Consider the following 14,820-nt stretch of genomic DNA (forward strand, 5'->3'; position numbering starts at 1 on the left):
TACAATGTAGCAGTGAGAACACAGGTTTTGAAGGCAGGAAGAGCTGGGCCCGAATCCTAACTCCCCTATTTACGAGCTGGGAGGCCCTGAGCAGGTTATTTAACCTCTCTGAGCCTCAGTCTCCTCATCTGTAAAATGGGATGATCCCATAACCAGCCTCCCGGAGTTGAGAGAAATCAGTGAAAGAATGAGTGAGAGGTTCGTAGTTCGTGCCTGGGAGGTATGATGTTGCTGCTTCTTCGAGGGGAGGTTAGGTCACGAGCTGACAGGCAGTGTAGGAGGTTTTCCAGAAATGTTCCCTCATAATCCTCTGCTTTTGTTTTGTTTTGCTTTTAAACTCTCGCTGTTTACCTGCCAGAGCCCAATTTTTAAAATTACAGTTTCTCTTGACAGACTACCTGTAATCCCCCAGGAGTACTGTGCTCTGTAGACAATGGATTTTCAAACCATGTGACTCTGAGGTTGCTAATAGCCCCGGGAGAGAGGTATTATTATTTCCCCCCATTTTACAAAGGAGGGAACTGAAGCTCAGCGAGGCTAAGTAACCTGCCCACGCTCACCCAGCTGTTTTTGATCTCAGGCCTGTCTGGACCCAGAGCGTCTGCCCTTAACGACACCAGCACAGAGTACCAACTCGGGGTCTCGGTCTCTCTCTTCCTCTCTCTCGTGTCTCTTTTCTCTTCTCCAATGGGTAACATAGAAAGACTCTGGGCTTTGGAGTCAGACTGGCCTGAATTCAATCCCAGAGTCTTGTTTAAAGTGGGAGATCACCATACCCACTTCTCGAGGCGGTAGTGAGAATCAAATGAGATTTAAAAAAATATATATGTAATGCCTTTATCCCAGTGCCTGGCCCACAGTACTCAACAGTAGATGTTAGGTTCTCCCGGCCTCCTCCCCTCCACGCTCCTTCCTTTCCCCACCACGTCCCCGAAGCACTCACATAAACCTGAGCTCAGACTCCCGGCGGACCAAGACTTCCCGGAGACGCTGAATTTTTGCCATCTCCAGCTCGATCTCCTCCGGCATCATGGTTGTCTCCGCCATGGAGATGATGTCCAGCTGATCTGTGCAGGAAACAGGAAACACAGGCATCAAGACTCCGAGGCCACACCAGTTTTCAAGAATTCCCAGAAGCAAGCCCTGTCCTGGTCCCAGGGAACAGCCCTGCTCCAGCGACCTTCACCCATCTCGAGGGCACATGGATCTCAGCCTGCAGTGCAAGTGCATGTTTGTGAGCGGGCCCTTAGGAAACTAGAAAACACATTTTTCAAGGGAATCTTGTTACGATGACCAGAGGAGGCTCGGGCGGGATCACCCGTTCACAGTTATATATATGACCTTCACAATCCCTGCCTGGTCCTGGCTTCCGAGCCTCTGGTCTCCTTGGTGACGGCCACTTTGCCCTGTCCCAGCCTCCAAGACCAAGGCCAACTTTAGTCAGAAGAAAGCTTAATAATAATTATTTTGTAATAATACCATTAACAATTATCTTATAGGAATAGTAAGTAATAGTAAAATGAAATGATACAAGTTTGTTGTAGAACATTCAGATAATACAGATGGGCGAAAAAGAACAAAGTAAAAAGTCATCCATAACCCCACAGCCCAGAGAGAACCACTATCCACATTTTGATGGCCGTTCTCCCAATCTTATATTAAGAGTTATGTATATAAACCATATATTTAAAAAACATACATATTACGATATATAACCATACATCTTATCATATATATAGACACTACATAGATTTGCATATACGTAGGTATGTATATATATATACACGTATGCATGCATTCACTTGGGCTGCCATAACAAAATACCAGAGGCTGGGGGACTTAAACAACAGACATTTATGTTCTCACAGTTCTGGAGGCTGGAAGTCCCAGATTAAGGTCTGGCAGGGTCAGTTTCTGGTGACGGCTCTCTTCCTGGCTTGCAGACAGCCGCCTTCTCGCTGTGTGCTCACAAGGCCTCCTCTTTGTGTGCATGCAGAGAGAATGCACAAGCTCTCTTGTGTCTCTTCTTATAAAGAAACTAATCCTGTGGGGTCAGGGCCCTACCCTTATGACCTTATTTAACCTTAATTACTTCCTTAGAGGCCCCATCTCCAAACACAGCCACACCGGGGGCAGGGGGTGGTTACGGCTTCAACATATGAATTCGGCAGGGACATAAACATTCAGTCCCTAACAGTATATATGTATGTGTATATGTGTGTATACATATTACCACATAGATTGTCATTAACATTTTGGTTACATTCTTCTGATATATGTATGGTAATTCATATGATTATATATAGTATATATGTAGTATGAATATATAGGGTAATATATATGGTTTTATATGTATAATATTATATACACACATGCGCACATGCATATACATTTTTTAAGACTGGAAAAATGTACACCGAAATCTTAGTAGTTAAAAATGTTAATGTATGCACATATATTAACATTTATGCATAATGTCATAGGCAACGCATATACAATTATATGCATACATACCCACCATTACATAGGTCTGATGTTTGTAATATAAAGTTAGGGTCTCACCATTTTTTTACCTGCTCTTTTCACTTAACAACACATCATGAGCATTTTGCACATCCTTCGATGTTCGTCCAAGGCTGTGAAAGGCTGTGTAGTTTTCTATTTGTGGCTGTGTCATGAGTCACTTCACCAACCCCCAGACGTTTAGGTTGTTTTCCATTTTCCTCTCTATAAACAGCCCTGTGATGAGCATTCTCAAAGTTAAATCTTTGCACGCATCTAAGAGGCGCCTTTGGGCCACCTTTCCAGAGAGAAGGGCTGGGTTTTCAAGGGTGCAATATTCTCAGGTCTTTCACAGGTAGAGAAGACGACGCAGGGGAGGGGATGTTCTTGCTTTACTCTGAGGCCAACATCACATCACTTACATCTGTGAACTCCTTCCACACCCGGCACCTCAATTCTGCTACCCGGCGCTTGTCTTTTGCCTTATGTCCAAGTCAATGGTTTGGAAAGCTGCCCTCTCTCTCCTGTCTCCTTTCTACGACCTGGAGCCCTAGCCCAGCACACCTGCTCAGGATCTGGGGCGCTGCGATTTGCAGCCTTCACTTAAGACTTCACTTGCAAACTCCTATTTGCTTGGATCCCTAAATTGTGCCCACGCCCAGAAGCCCACACGACTGCTTTGCCATCTGTGGGAACCTCCTGCCCCTGAGTTCTTCACTAGACATCAGATTTTTGGTAAATTGCCATACCCTTCAATCACCTACCCCCTAACACATCCATTCCACATGCCAAAACTACCTGCCTTCCCTCCACCAACCAAAATTCCTCATTTTGCTGAGGAATCAGGAGGAAGACAATTACCTGTAGTTGATTCTCACATTGAAATCAATGGCCTCCCTAATTCTCTCTGAGATAACTTGCAGTTTGTAAGAGATAAATGAGGACAAAGGCCATGGAAAAAGCCAAGAAATGAGTTAGGGAGAAGAAATTTTGGCATGACAGTCAAAGGCCTATTGGAGATTTTTCCCCCCTTAATTCAGCTTCTCAGCAATGTCCGCTTCTCTGTATTTTCAGACATATTCCCAGATTTCACAACACAGACAGTGCAGAGTCTGGTGTTGAGTGGGGGCTGAGGGCAGTGGACAATTGTCTAGATGGGTTGTGGGGAGGAAGACAGGTGAGGTGGGGGAAAGAGAGAAAGTGTGGAATTCGGGATATTCACAGTTGCCTCTTCCTGCCTTCTAAGGATGGCGGGTCCTGGAGACGATCCTGCTGTCAGGCTGAGCTGGTGTGGATAAGGGTGAAAGGGGAGAGGCAGGGGAGGGAAGGGAGTGAGTGTCAGAAAAAGGAGGGAAAGGAGAGGGATCAGAGGGGCTTTCTCAGGACTGGGACCTCAGAAGAGGAAGAGACGGCTAAAGAGGATTTTTACGAAATTTTCCACGTGACATGCTGGGTGATGATCTCCTCAAGGCCCCTGGAATCAGATTTGGGGTCCTACTGCCCCAGATGCCAGGCAGAGATGGCTCCTGGGATTGGAACAATGAGGCCTGGCTAGAGGAAGGAGGAAGGAACAAGATTAAAATATTCATATGAATTGAGCGTTACTGTGCCGGGCTCCAACCAGCCTGGAGAACCAGCTTTGACTCTGGGCACGGAGCAATAGAAGGTTGGGGTGACCCGGGGGTGGGAGGTAGGGGACATTCTCCAGTCAGATGGACTGGGTTTGAGTCACGGCTCTGCCCCTCACTAGCTGTGTGGCCTTGGAGAGTTAGTTAACCTCTCGGTGACTCAGTTTCCTCCTCTTTAATATGAGGATAATAAGAGAACCCACCCCCCAGGGCAGTTGCGAAGATTGAATGAACCATGTTGTGCTCAATACATAGTTATGATCTCCTTTGTTATTACCACTGGGCCTGCTCTGCCGTGCCGTATCTTTTAATCCTTGACACAAGCCAGCAGGATCTGGATGTTCTCTTTTTTACAAATAAGGAATCAAAGGCTCAGAGCTGGCAAGGGAATGAGCTGAGCCCACATCTGCCTCCAAGACACATACTCTTTGTCCCAACACCACTGCCCCTTGTCCACACAGGCGTTCCAAGTCCGACGCCCCCTATTCATCCACATCTCAGAGTCAAGGGAGGTGTCTTAATTTCCTAGGGCTGCCATAACAAATCACCATGAACTGGGTGGCTTAAAACAAGAGGAATTTATTCTTTCATAGTTCTGGAGGCCAGAAGTCCCAAATGAAGGTGTCGGCAGGGCCACGCTCCCTCCAAAGGCTCCAGGGGAGGATCCCTCCTTGCCTCTTCCAGCTCCTGGTGGCTCCCGGCAATCCTCGGCTTGCGGCAGCATCGCTACAACCTCTGCCTCGGTTTTCACGTGGCCTTCTTCCCCGTCGCTCTGTGTCCTTCTCTGTCCTTTTCTGTCTCATTGGATTTAGGGTCCACCCTAATCCAGTATGATCTCATTTTGATCTTTATCTTAACTACCTCTGCAAAGACCCTGTTTCCATTAAGGTCACATTCTGTGGTTCTGGGTGGATATGAATTTGGGGAGGGCACTGTGACCCACTACAGTGATGAATGGCCATGGGTTTGCAAGCTCCCTGACAGCGATGTCACTCTCTCCAAGAGCTTCAGTCACCGTCCATGGAGCACAGTCCTGGCTGGAAGTAGCAGGAGTCCTAGGAAGCGGCCAGAGGATGGGGCGCGGCGAAACCCAGCTAGGGGCCAGAGTTAGAGATTGTTGGTCTGAGGCCAACCACCAGCTGCACGACCTTCAATGAGCCCCGTTACCCTTTAGCATCACTTCCTTCCTCTGCAAAATGGGGTTCAATAGCTATCACGTGTTATGCTGTGCTGGAGGTTTTATGTGTATTATCTCATTTAATCCCTATTTTCTAGACGATGAATCTGAGGCTTAGCGAAGGAAAGTGACCCGCCCAACATCACACAACCAGAACATTGCAGAGACAGAATTCAAACCCAGTGGTCTCTCTCTCATCTTTAACCATGTGACACAGCCTCCGGGCCAGGGTTAAATGCCTTTGTGGACGCGAAAGCGCAGAGTTAACCGCCTCGCAGATACAAGTATCCTCATTTCTCACATTGGTTCAGATGGGCAACCTGATTTCCACGGGACAGATGCTGGAAATGGCAATACACCCTGGGGGGACGTGTGGGACGAAGAGAATTAATCACACCCCAGGGGTTGGCATTTTACCTCCATCCCTGGGGGAGGGAGGAGGCGGTGGCCCCGCCAGGCTCCATGTGCTGAGATGCACGTTTAGCTTTGATTTGGGGCAGAGAATGGGGCTGGTACCTCGGTTGAAAAGCCTTGCTCATGGATGCTTTCCTTCCCCTGGAAAGGAGTGAAGCCTAGACCTCAAATCAGATACACAATAGTTAGAATCCTTCCTTATAGGGGGTGCTCTGTGCCAGGCACTGTGCTAGGCTCATGACAAGACTTTTCTCATTTAATCTTCACAACATCCTGGGTGAGAGGTTAGCAAACTACTGCCATGGGCCAAATCCAGCCCTCTGCCTGATTTTGTAAATAAAGTTTTACTGGAACACTGGCCACACTCATTCACGGATGTATTATTTACGGGTTGCTTTTCCACTACAATAGCAGAATTGTGTAGTTGCAACAGAGACGGTACAGCCCACAAAAACTCAAATATTGACTACCTGGCCCTTTACAGAAAAAGTTTGCCAACCTTTGCTCTAGATGGTAGATGCTATCATTTCCCCAGCTTAAAGGTTAAAAAAACCAAGTTTACCCAGTAACAATAATAGCTAACATTTATTGAGCATTAATTACTTGCCAGGATCAGATTACCTTATTTGATTCTCGAAATAGCCCTGGGTGGTAAGTATTGTTAGTACCCTCATTTCACAGACAAACAAGTTGAGGCTCAGGAAAAGGAGTAAGGGGCAGGACTGAGATTTAAAACCAGACCTCTCCTGCTCCAAAGCTTTTGTTGTAATCAATCATATCCACTTAGGAACTACTACCCTACTTAAGAAGTACCACCATCATCTTAACAGTAGAGAGAACTGAGTATGTTCTATTGCATTAGGTGCATAGAGAGTAGCTGTTTTCACGCATTAGCAGCCACGGTGAATACTGTGATTATTACCTTGTTAAATAGTCAGCTTCCCTGTCTCTGCCCCCAGGGTTGAGGATAAACCTGAATTGGGGGAATCATGTCCAGGGACCTTCATGCAGGAGATCTCAGACCAGACTCTGAGAAATGCTGGTACAGGATGTGAATGAATGAAGATGATGCGTGGTCGGTTTCTTTTCAGTGTGAACTGGTGTGAAAGAACCAGCATGGTGGAAACCTTCTCGACAACATTTTCCAGCTAGAAGGCAGGCATCCAACAGCTGCCAATCAAAGTGTCCGTGAGGAGGACAAATCTTGGATGGAGACGGACAAGCATTTTGGGGTGGCTACAGAAGATGGGCGCTACAAGGCTCTGCTGACAGAAGTCCCCAGGGCTCCAACTGCCATTGCTGTCACGGAACTTCCAGGAGCTGAGTCACTTCTGGGGGATGAAGCAGCTAAATCCATCTTTTTATCCCCAAATGCCACACTGGGGAGATGCACGCCTCATGAGCACAGCAGCACCAGCAAACAAGAGCTGAGCGCTGGGCATGACTGGCATGCACCAGCAGGTTTAATCGTTTATCTTAAAATTTTAGAGCTACCCAGCGACAGGGGCAGTAGTGGTGGTGATGATGAATGAGGGCTGGCAATCTCCTGGAGACTTGTAATTTAACGATAGGCAAGAAGGTAAAACTGCTGGGGACCGAAGAGAAGTCTTTTCTGGTCTGTCTTTTCCAACCACAGATCACAGTAGGAATTAAGCCCTGGGTGCTCTGGACAAGCCCTGCTTTTGTTTCTGCTTCATAGCCTTCAGGCACCTGGTAGACACCAGAGCTCACTCATGTTAAGCATTTACTATGAGTTAAGTACTGCCTCATCATGCTCCTAAATGCCTTGGGAGGTAGGTACTATCAATACCACCCTACATTTATAGATGAATAAAATGAGGCTCAGAGAGATCACAAATGATTGGACAACATCGCTCAACCAATGAGTGGCAGAGCTGGGACTCAGACCCAGATCTGTCTCATTCCAAAGCCCACACTGTAGGTTAAAGGGCTGCAGAACAGCATTTCCAAAACCTCCATCACTGAACAGAATTCACCAAGGCCACGCACTGTCTGTTATGGACTGAATGTCTGTGTCCCTCCAAAATTCATATGCTGAAATCCTAACCCCTAATGTGCTGGTATTGGGAGGTGGGGCCTTTGGGAGGTGATTAGGTCATGAGGGTGGAGCCCTCATATATGGGATTAGTGCCTTTATGAGAAGAGACACAAGAGCTTGCTTCCTTTCTCTCTGCTCCCTGCCATGTGAGCACATAAGAAGATGGCCACTTACAAGTCAGGAAGAGGGTCCTTACCAAAAACAGGGTCTGCCAGTGCCTTGATCATGGACTCCTAGCCTCCAAACTGTGAGAAATAAATTCCTGTTGTTCATGAGCCACCTAGTCTCCGGTATTTTGTTACAGCAGCCAGAGCAGACTAATACATTATCTACACTATCATTTACTCAATATCTCTTTACGTTGACTTGTTTTTACTCAAATAAAGTCCTTAAAGGAAATTTCATATCACATCCATAAATAATAAGTCACTATCACTTGGCATAATTAGAAAATTGCCATAAAAATAAAGCCAACGGAAACAAAGCAATGTTATTAAATTCTGGCTGAATACTGTAGTCTCCTCAAGGCTCAGATTGAAGCCTAATTTTTCTTTCTTTACAAGGTGGATTAGCAAGTACTAGAAAGTTAGCAAGTACTAGAGAGGCACTAAAGATAAATCACCAAATTGAGGCTTTCTTCTTTGGTAATCATAAAGATTGATAATTGGAAAAAAGAGAGTAATTTTCCCGCAATGTAATTCAATGTTGTTTGATGTTAGAAGCATCTGTGTACCACTAGGTACCCCTCCCACGCCCTGGGAAGGCTGTTGTAGAATGGAATTCCAGCTCTCCGGGTTGGAAGGGTCTTAGAAGTCCTTTAGGTCAGCCTCATATCCATATTGGAGAGGATACAGAATGACATGGCAGGATGTGGTTCTGAGGGTCCCTCGACAAACAGCAGTGGGCCCAAACTCTGGAGTTCTCATTGTAAATTAAACGAGAACTCAGGCCTGAAGTACAATTCTCAATTGTGTGTCAATCACCCATTTTGAGTCACTTTTTCAACCCAGCTCATATCACAGAGGCAATTAAATGAAGGTGGACCTGTTCATTTCAGTCCCACAAACATTTATCAGGCATCCAGCATCCTTAGAACATCCTCAGAAAGGCACAGCAGAGAAGGGACACAGCGGTTGCCTTTGGAGGATGTGTGGGTCTGGAGGTCAATGTTGGGGAGAATCACCTTCCAGTTGATACGTCCTTTTCTATTGTTTGAATTTTTTAAAAAAAACTTTTGATTTTGGAATAATTTTAGATTTATAGAAAAGTTGCAAAAAAGAAAAAGAGTTGGTGTGTGTGGGCGCCGTGGGAGCCAGGTCAGCCCTTGAAGAGGGCAAGTGAAGGGGGCGGTCCTGGGCATGAACTTTCAGCTCTCAGGGTCTGGTTCTCATGCCGACTTTGGTCCCATCAGCTGATGACTCCGGGCCTCAGTTTCTTCATCTGCAATGTGGCGACAATCGCACAATCTCTTAGGTAATTTATGTCAGTGCCAGACACACAGAAAGTTCTCTGTAATATTTGCTCTTATTATTCACTTGATAAATAGTCATTGCAAATCTGCTTCATGCCAGATACTGCTCTGAGCAATGGAGATGGAACAAAACAGACAAAAACTGCCCTCGTCGAGTTGACCCCCTAGCGAGTGGCTTACGTGTTGGGGAGTATTTTGCTTCAGCGCTCTGTGGTGGTCGTTGGTTCACCAGCAGCTTGCCCTGATGGCAGATTCGGACAGATTCCGGTTCAAGTCCTGGCTCTACCACTAACTGTGGGATCTGGACACGTTACTTAATCTTCTCAAGTCTCAGTTTCCTCTGCTGTAAAACGGGACGGTAACTCCTACCTCATGGAGGTGCTGCTATGGAGATGAAATTACATAATATGTCAAGGGCTTGGTGCAATATGCTGGCGTGATAAAGAGTGGTCAGTATTGTTCTTAAAACCATCACATGTCCTTTCCCTGGAAGCCAGATGAATGTGAGAGAGGAAACAATACTGGGATCATCAGGTATGGACAACGACAAACTTCTGGTCATTTGGGCTATTCCTCTGTCCCTCTAGGTAGGACTGCAATCCTCCAACTCCAACAGACCCATGCCTGCCCCGAAAGGAGGATCCAGAGGGGTGCCCCCAGCCCTCTGTCAAGGGGCCAATCCCTTAGCTCACCACCCTCAGTATGCACGGGCACGTCTTCCTGGTATCGACCCAACAGAGAGTCTTAAATACTGGGGAAAGCTGAGTCTCATTACTGAGGATGGATATCCTGATGCATTTTAAGGCTCCTGGTGACACCCCAGCCTTTTATTGTCATCAATCATTCATGTAGGAAAGAAGCTCATTTCAATCCCCAAACATCCTATTATGGGACGTACCAAGTATCCTGCCTTCTCGCCATAACATGAATATAATGGGAAACAGCCGGTTGCTTTTAATGAGTCACCATTTCCCAAGAAGATGAAGTGACTGCTTTTAATTCAGATGCTGCTGGCTGCTCCATTCCCCCCGGCCTGCCTTGTGAAGGAGGATGCACTGGGCTCTGCGAGTAATCATACCTCCCGCCACACAGTGCCTTCCCGAACGTCATGGAACGTCTCTTTATATTCACGATCACCCTGCAAGGAAGGTTTTGCAGCCGAGGAAGCTGACTTGCCTCCAAATCTTGGGTATGGTTATTATTCTCCAATGTGATTTTGAGCACGTTTTCTAGCTTCTCAGAGTTTCTATTTTCTCAGCCACATCTAACTCCTCCAAGATCACAAAAGTAATTAGGCAGAATGCACAATGAGCAATGGGGTTAAGAAACAGGTGTTGGCGGTAAGGTGACTTGGGTTTACATCCTGGCTCTGCCTCTTTCTAGCTGCTGGCCTTGGGCAGATGACTTAACCTCTCTAAGCCTCAGTTTCCTTATCTGTAAATTGGGGGTAAGGAAGTAGAATGTGAGAACATCTGAAGGCTCATTCTGAAAGCTCAAGAGCTAAAGCTAGAGCAAGAGTTTTATCTCATCTCTGCCCAGCAGGATCTAAGCACTTTGTTCGGACCTGGGTTTTTCACCCTCGGCACTATTGACGTGGGGCTGGATCATTCTTCACCGTAGGGCTGTCCTGTGCGTTGCAGGACATTTAGCAGCACCTCAGGCCTCTACCCACTACATGCCAGTGGCATCCTCCCACCAACACAAAATGTCTTCAAACATTTGCAAATATCCCCTGGGGGACAAAATCCTCCCTGGTTGAGAATCACTGGTTTAGACTCACTTCTCCAGTAGTGCTCCAGGGAGCACCTTAATTCCTGTTTGCCATGTAAGGTAACATACTCCCAGGTTCCGTGGATTAAGGCGTGGACATCTTTGTGGGGCTATTATTCAGCCTGTCATGGTCCACATAATAGAGAAGTCCAAATACACCTAACACGGAGGGTCCCAAGATGAGGTCATTATCATCCTCGAGGGTAGAAACTGTGGTCTGTAGGGAGGGACCTAGATTCAGTGAGGGAAAGCCAAGCAGGGAGACTGCCCTCCTGCTCACTGAGCATTGTCCACACCACCCAGTTCAGTGCCAGTAGCCATGGCACGGCACCACTGAGCTGATAGCATGACTCAAGTCAGAACGTTGGCTCTGCTCCTTACTGGCTGTGCCCCTGGACAAGTTATTTAAATTCTCTCAGTTTCTCTTTTCTCATTTGTAAAATGGGTCTAATAATCTTGCTTGCAATATTTGTTCATCCCATAATAACTATTTGCACAGCTGGTAAGGGATTATACAATCTTCCCCACCCTCAGTATCCACTATCTGTTAAGTGGGGATAATAACAGAAGCTACTCACTGGTTGTGGTGAGGGTTGCATGAGAGAGTGTGTGTAAGGCTGGTACATCATAAGGACAGATGAGGTCTTGGTGAGTGTCAGTTATCCCAATCAGCAACACCATCAGCACCATCATCACCATGACCATGACCATGACCATCACCATCATCATCACCATCACCATCACCATCATCATCACCATCACCATCATCACCATCATCACCATCACCATCATCATCACCATCACCATGACCATCACCATCACCATCACCGTCATCATCACCATTATCACCACCATCACCATCATCACCATCATCATCATCATCACCATCACCATGACCATCAAAAGATAAAGTACCAGTCTCAGACCTCCACTACAGCTGGAGCTAAGGGTGGGGAAGGACAGAGGAGATCAGCCCCTGGGGAGCCCCTACCTGAACTTTACCTTCCTCTCCAGAACTCCCTTCACTGGAAATACCCCACCTCATACACCATCCCATTCCATGCCTTCTTAAGAAGAATGAGAAGCACCAAAAGCCGTGTGTCCCACCTGCATTATCCACAAAACCATCATTAGGCCTGGGGAGAGGGGAGGAAAGGGAGAGAAGTGATATTAAGGTAATGGAAATAAATTCCTTTTTTTTTTTGTGAGGAAGATCAGCCCTGTGCTAACATCTGCCAATCCTCCTCTTTTTGCTGAGGAAGACTGGCCCTGGGCTAACATCCATGCCCATCTTCCTCCACTTTATATGGGACGCCGCCACAGCGTGGCTTGCCAAGCAGTGTGTCGGTGCGCGCCCGGGGTCCGAACCGGCAAACCCCGGGCCGCCGCAGCGGAGTGCGCGCACTTAACCGTTCGTGCCACTGGGCCGGCCCCTAAATTCCTTTTTTTAAAGAAATATTCTAGAATACTATCTTTCAAGGAATCATCCTGGAATGCTTTATGCTTCTAATAATACCAACGTTCCTCAAGCCTTTTAAAACTTTTCTTAGACTCCAATATGACTGTTAAATCCTTTCTGGAATAAGGAGAGGTATTAATAAACAAACTCTTCTTTGCTAATTGCTTTCAAATCAGCTTATGAGGCATTCAAGGAAAGCAATTTAACACATTTATATTCACTTTTTTATATTCACATGATTTGATTACCACTTTATTTGTACAGCTGGGCTCAGAATGACTCTTGGTAGTTCCAAAAAAAAATCAAACTCCCCCTGTCTGAGGCAAAGGTTTATTACCATTAAGGATGTTCACAGACTGGGACTGCAGTTCCCAAGGGGGATTTCCAGAAAGGTTTTCATTTGAATAATATATGTGTTACCTCCAGGGTGGGGCTTTGAAGATGACACCCGAGTTCTGAAAGATTATTTAACAATCTGTAATGTCATTTTTCATTACTTGGCATGCTCACCCCCACACTTCTAAGTGACTTTCGGTGAGTCACCAAACCACTCTGCCAACCCCAAGTGGAAGGGCTCAGATTAGTTTCTGAGGTCATTTGAGACCATACAAGACATTTAAGTATTCTTCCTAATTCAGAGGGAATTGTTAACAACGTCGAATTAAAACTGTGGAAATTGATAATCCTGTAATAACAATAAGATAATTGTCCAATTAAAATTGTATAAACAAATATTTTTTGGCACTTCTGCAGGTTCATCCTATTATTCTAGGTTCGTTTTTTAAAAATATCCTTCAGCCTTGCCATCTCAGAACGTCTTCATGAACACAGACAATTACTAATCTATCTTGAGCTGTGATTCAGGCATCTTTACTGACTCCCTAACATTTCCCGTTTACAGACCAATTCAGAAGTAAGCAAAGGGCCAGGGTCATGCAAGGATGGATAGAGAACCCGATGGAGCTGCTTAAAATCATGCCGGTGGGGCTAGAATGATTAGAAGCTAGAGGAAGATAAATTGAGACGTTCTCAAGTAATATTTCAGGTCTTCAAAATTGCTTAGCCTGGAAATCATGCCGCTCACTTCATCCCTCACCGGCTGGAAACAACTGGGGAGATAAACTGCTTGGAGGACATCACTTTGATTCAGAAAGTTCGAGACCAGGGAATAGTGTGGGATAAATCTTGGACTGAATGGGGGTGGTTTGGGTGTGATGCAGGATGCTTGAGGGTCAGAGAAAACCGGGCAGGAAAGCCAGCGCATGAGCTGTGTGCAAGCATGGGGGGCCAAGTTCAATGTTCACCAACACAGACTACAAGCTTGGAAGCCAGGGGGAGAGGCAGATCATGGCGGAAGAAGGGCAGCAAAGGTGCAAATGGAGATGCTGGATGGAAAGTCCAGCATAAGAGGCAAGACGAGGCCCTAAACGGAGAGACCAATCACAAAGGCAAACGCATCCGGACAGGAAATACTCAGGGATATCTTTTCTGTTAACTAAAGGCCACACTTCATTCAGATTTCCTTGGTTTTTACCTAATATCCTTTTTCTGTTCCAGGATCCCATCCAGGAGACCACATGACATTTAGTCGTCACGTCCCCTCAGGCTCCTCTTGGCTGTGACAGTTTCTCAGACTGTCCTTGTTTTTGATGATGACCTTGACAGTTTTGAGGAGTACTCATCACGTTTTTTTTTTTTTTTTTTTTTGGTGAGGAAGATCAGCCCTGAGCTAATATCCAATGCCAATCCTCCTCTTTTTTGCTGAGGAAGACTGGCCCTGGGCTAACATCTGTGCCCATCTCCCTCCACTTCATATGGGACGCAGCCTCAGCATGGCTTGACAAGCGGTGCGTCAGTGCGCTCCCAGGATCCGAACCCGGGCCGCCGCCGCAGAGCGCGCGCACTTAACTGCTTGCACCACCGGGCCGGCCCCTCATCAAGTATTTTGTAAAATGTCCCTCAACTGGGATTTGTCTGATGTTTTTCTGATAGTTAGACTGGGCTTATGGGTTTGCAGGAGGAAGACCTGGGGCGGGGGGGAAGGTGCAGTTCTCATCACTTTCTTTCAAGGGCACATGCTCTGAAGATGACCTGTCACTGCTGATGTTGATCTTGATCGCCTGCCTGGGGCGGTGTTTGTCAGGTTTCTCTCCTGGAGAAAGAATGCAACAGGCAGATGCAACAGCAAGTGCAGAAGCCCCGAGAAAGGGTAGGAGGGTAGGAGCGTTACGGGATGGGATGGAGAGACAGGAAGGGCCAGATGACGCATGGCCGGGAGGCTGTGGTGGAAAGTTTGGATTTTATTCCCGGTGGTTGACCTACAGAAGGGTTTCAAGCGGG

The 14,820-nt window shown here is 46.5% G+C and overlaps 1 protein-coding gene across 1 annotated transcript in view; it reads right to left on the reverse strand.

Annotated features, from left to right (window-relative positions):
* Positions 1-14,820, reverse strand: part of BMERB1 (bMERB domain containing 1) — a 111,680-nt gene that overhangs the window by 47,152 nt on the left and 49,708 nt on the right. The window contains exon 2 of the mRNA XM_058569997.1: positions 944-1,067. Within this exon, the coding sequence (XP_058425980.1) occupies positions 944-1,067 (124 nt within the window). The remainder of the gene's footprint in view (positions 1-943; positions 1,068-14,820) is intronic.

The sequence above is a fragment of the Diceros bicornis genome, chromosome 26 (assembly GCF_020826845.1).
Source record: "Diceros bicornis minor isolate mBicDic1 chromosome 26, mDicBic1.mat.cur, whole genome shotgun sequence".
Taxonomy (NCBI): Eukaryota; Metazoa; Chordata; class Mammalia; order Perissodactyla; family Rhinocerotidae; genus Diceros; species Diceros bicornis.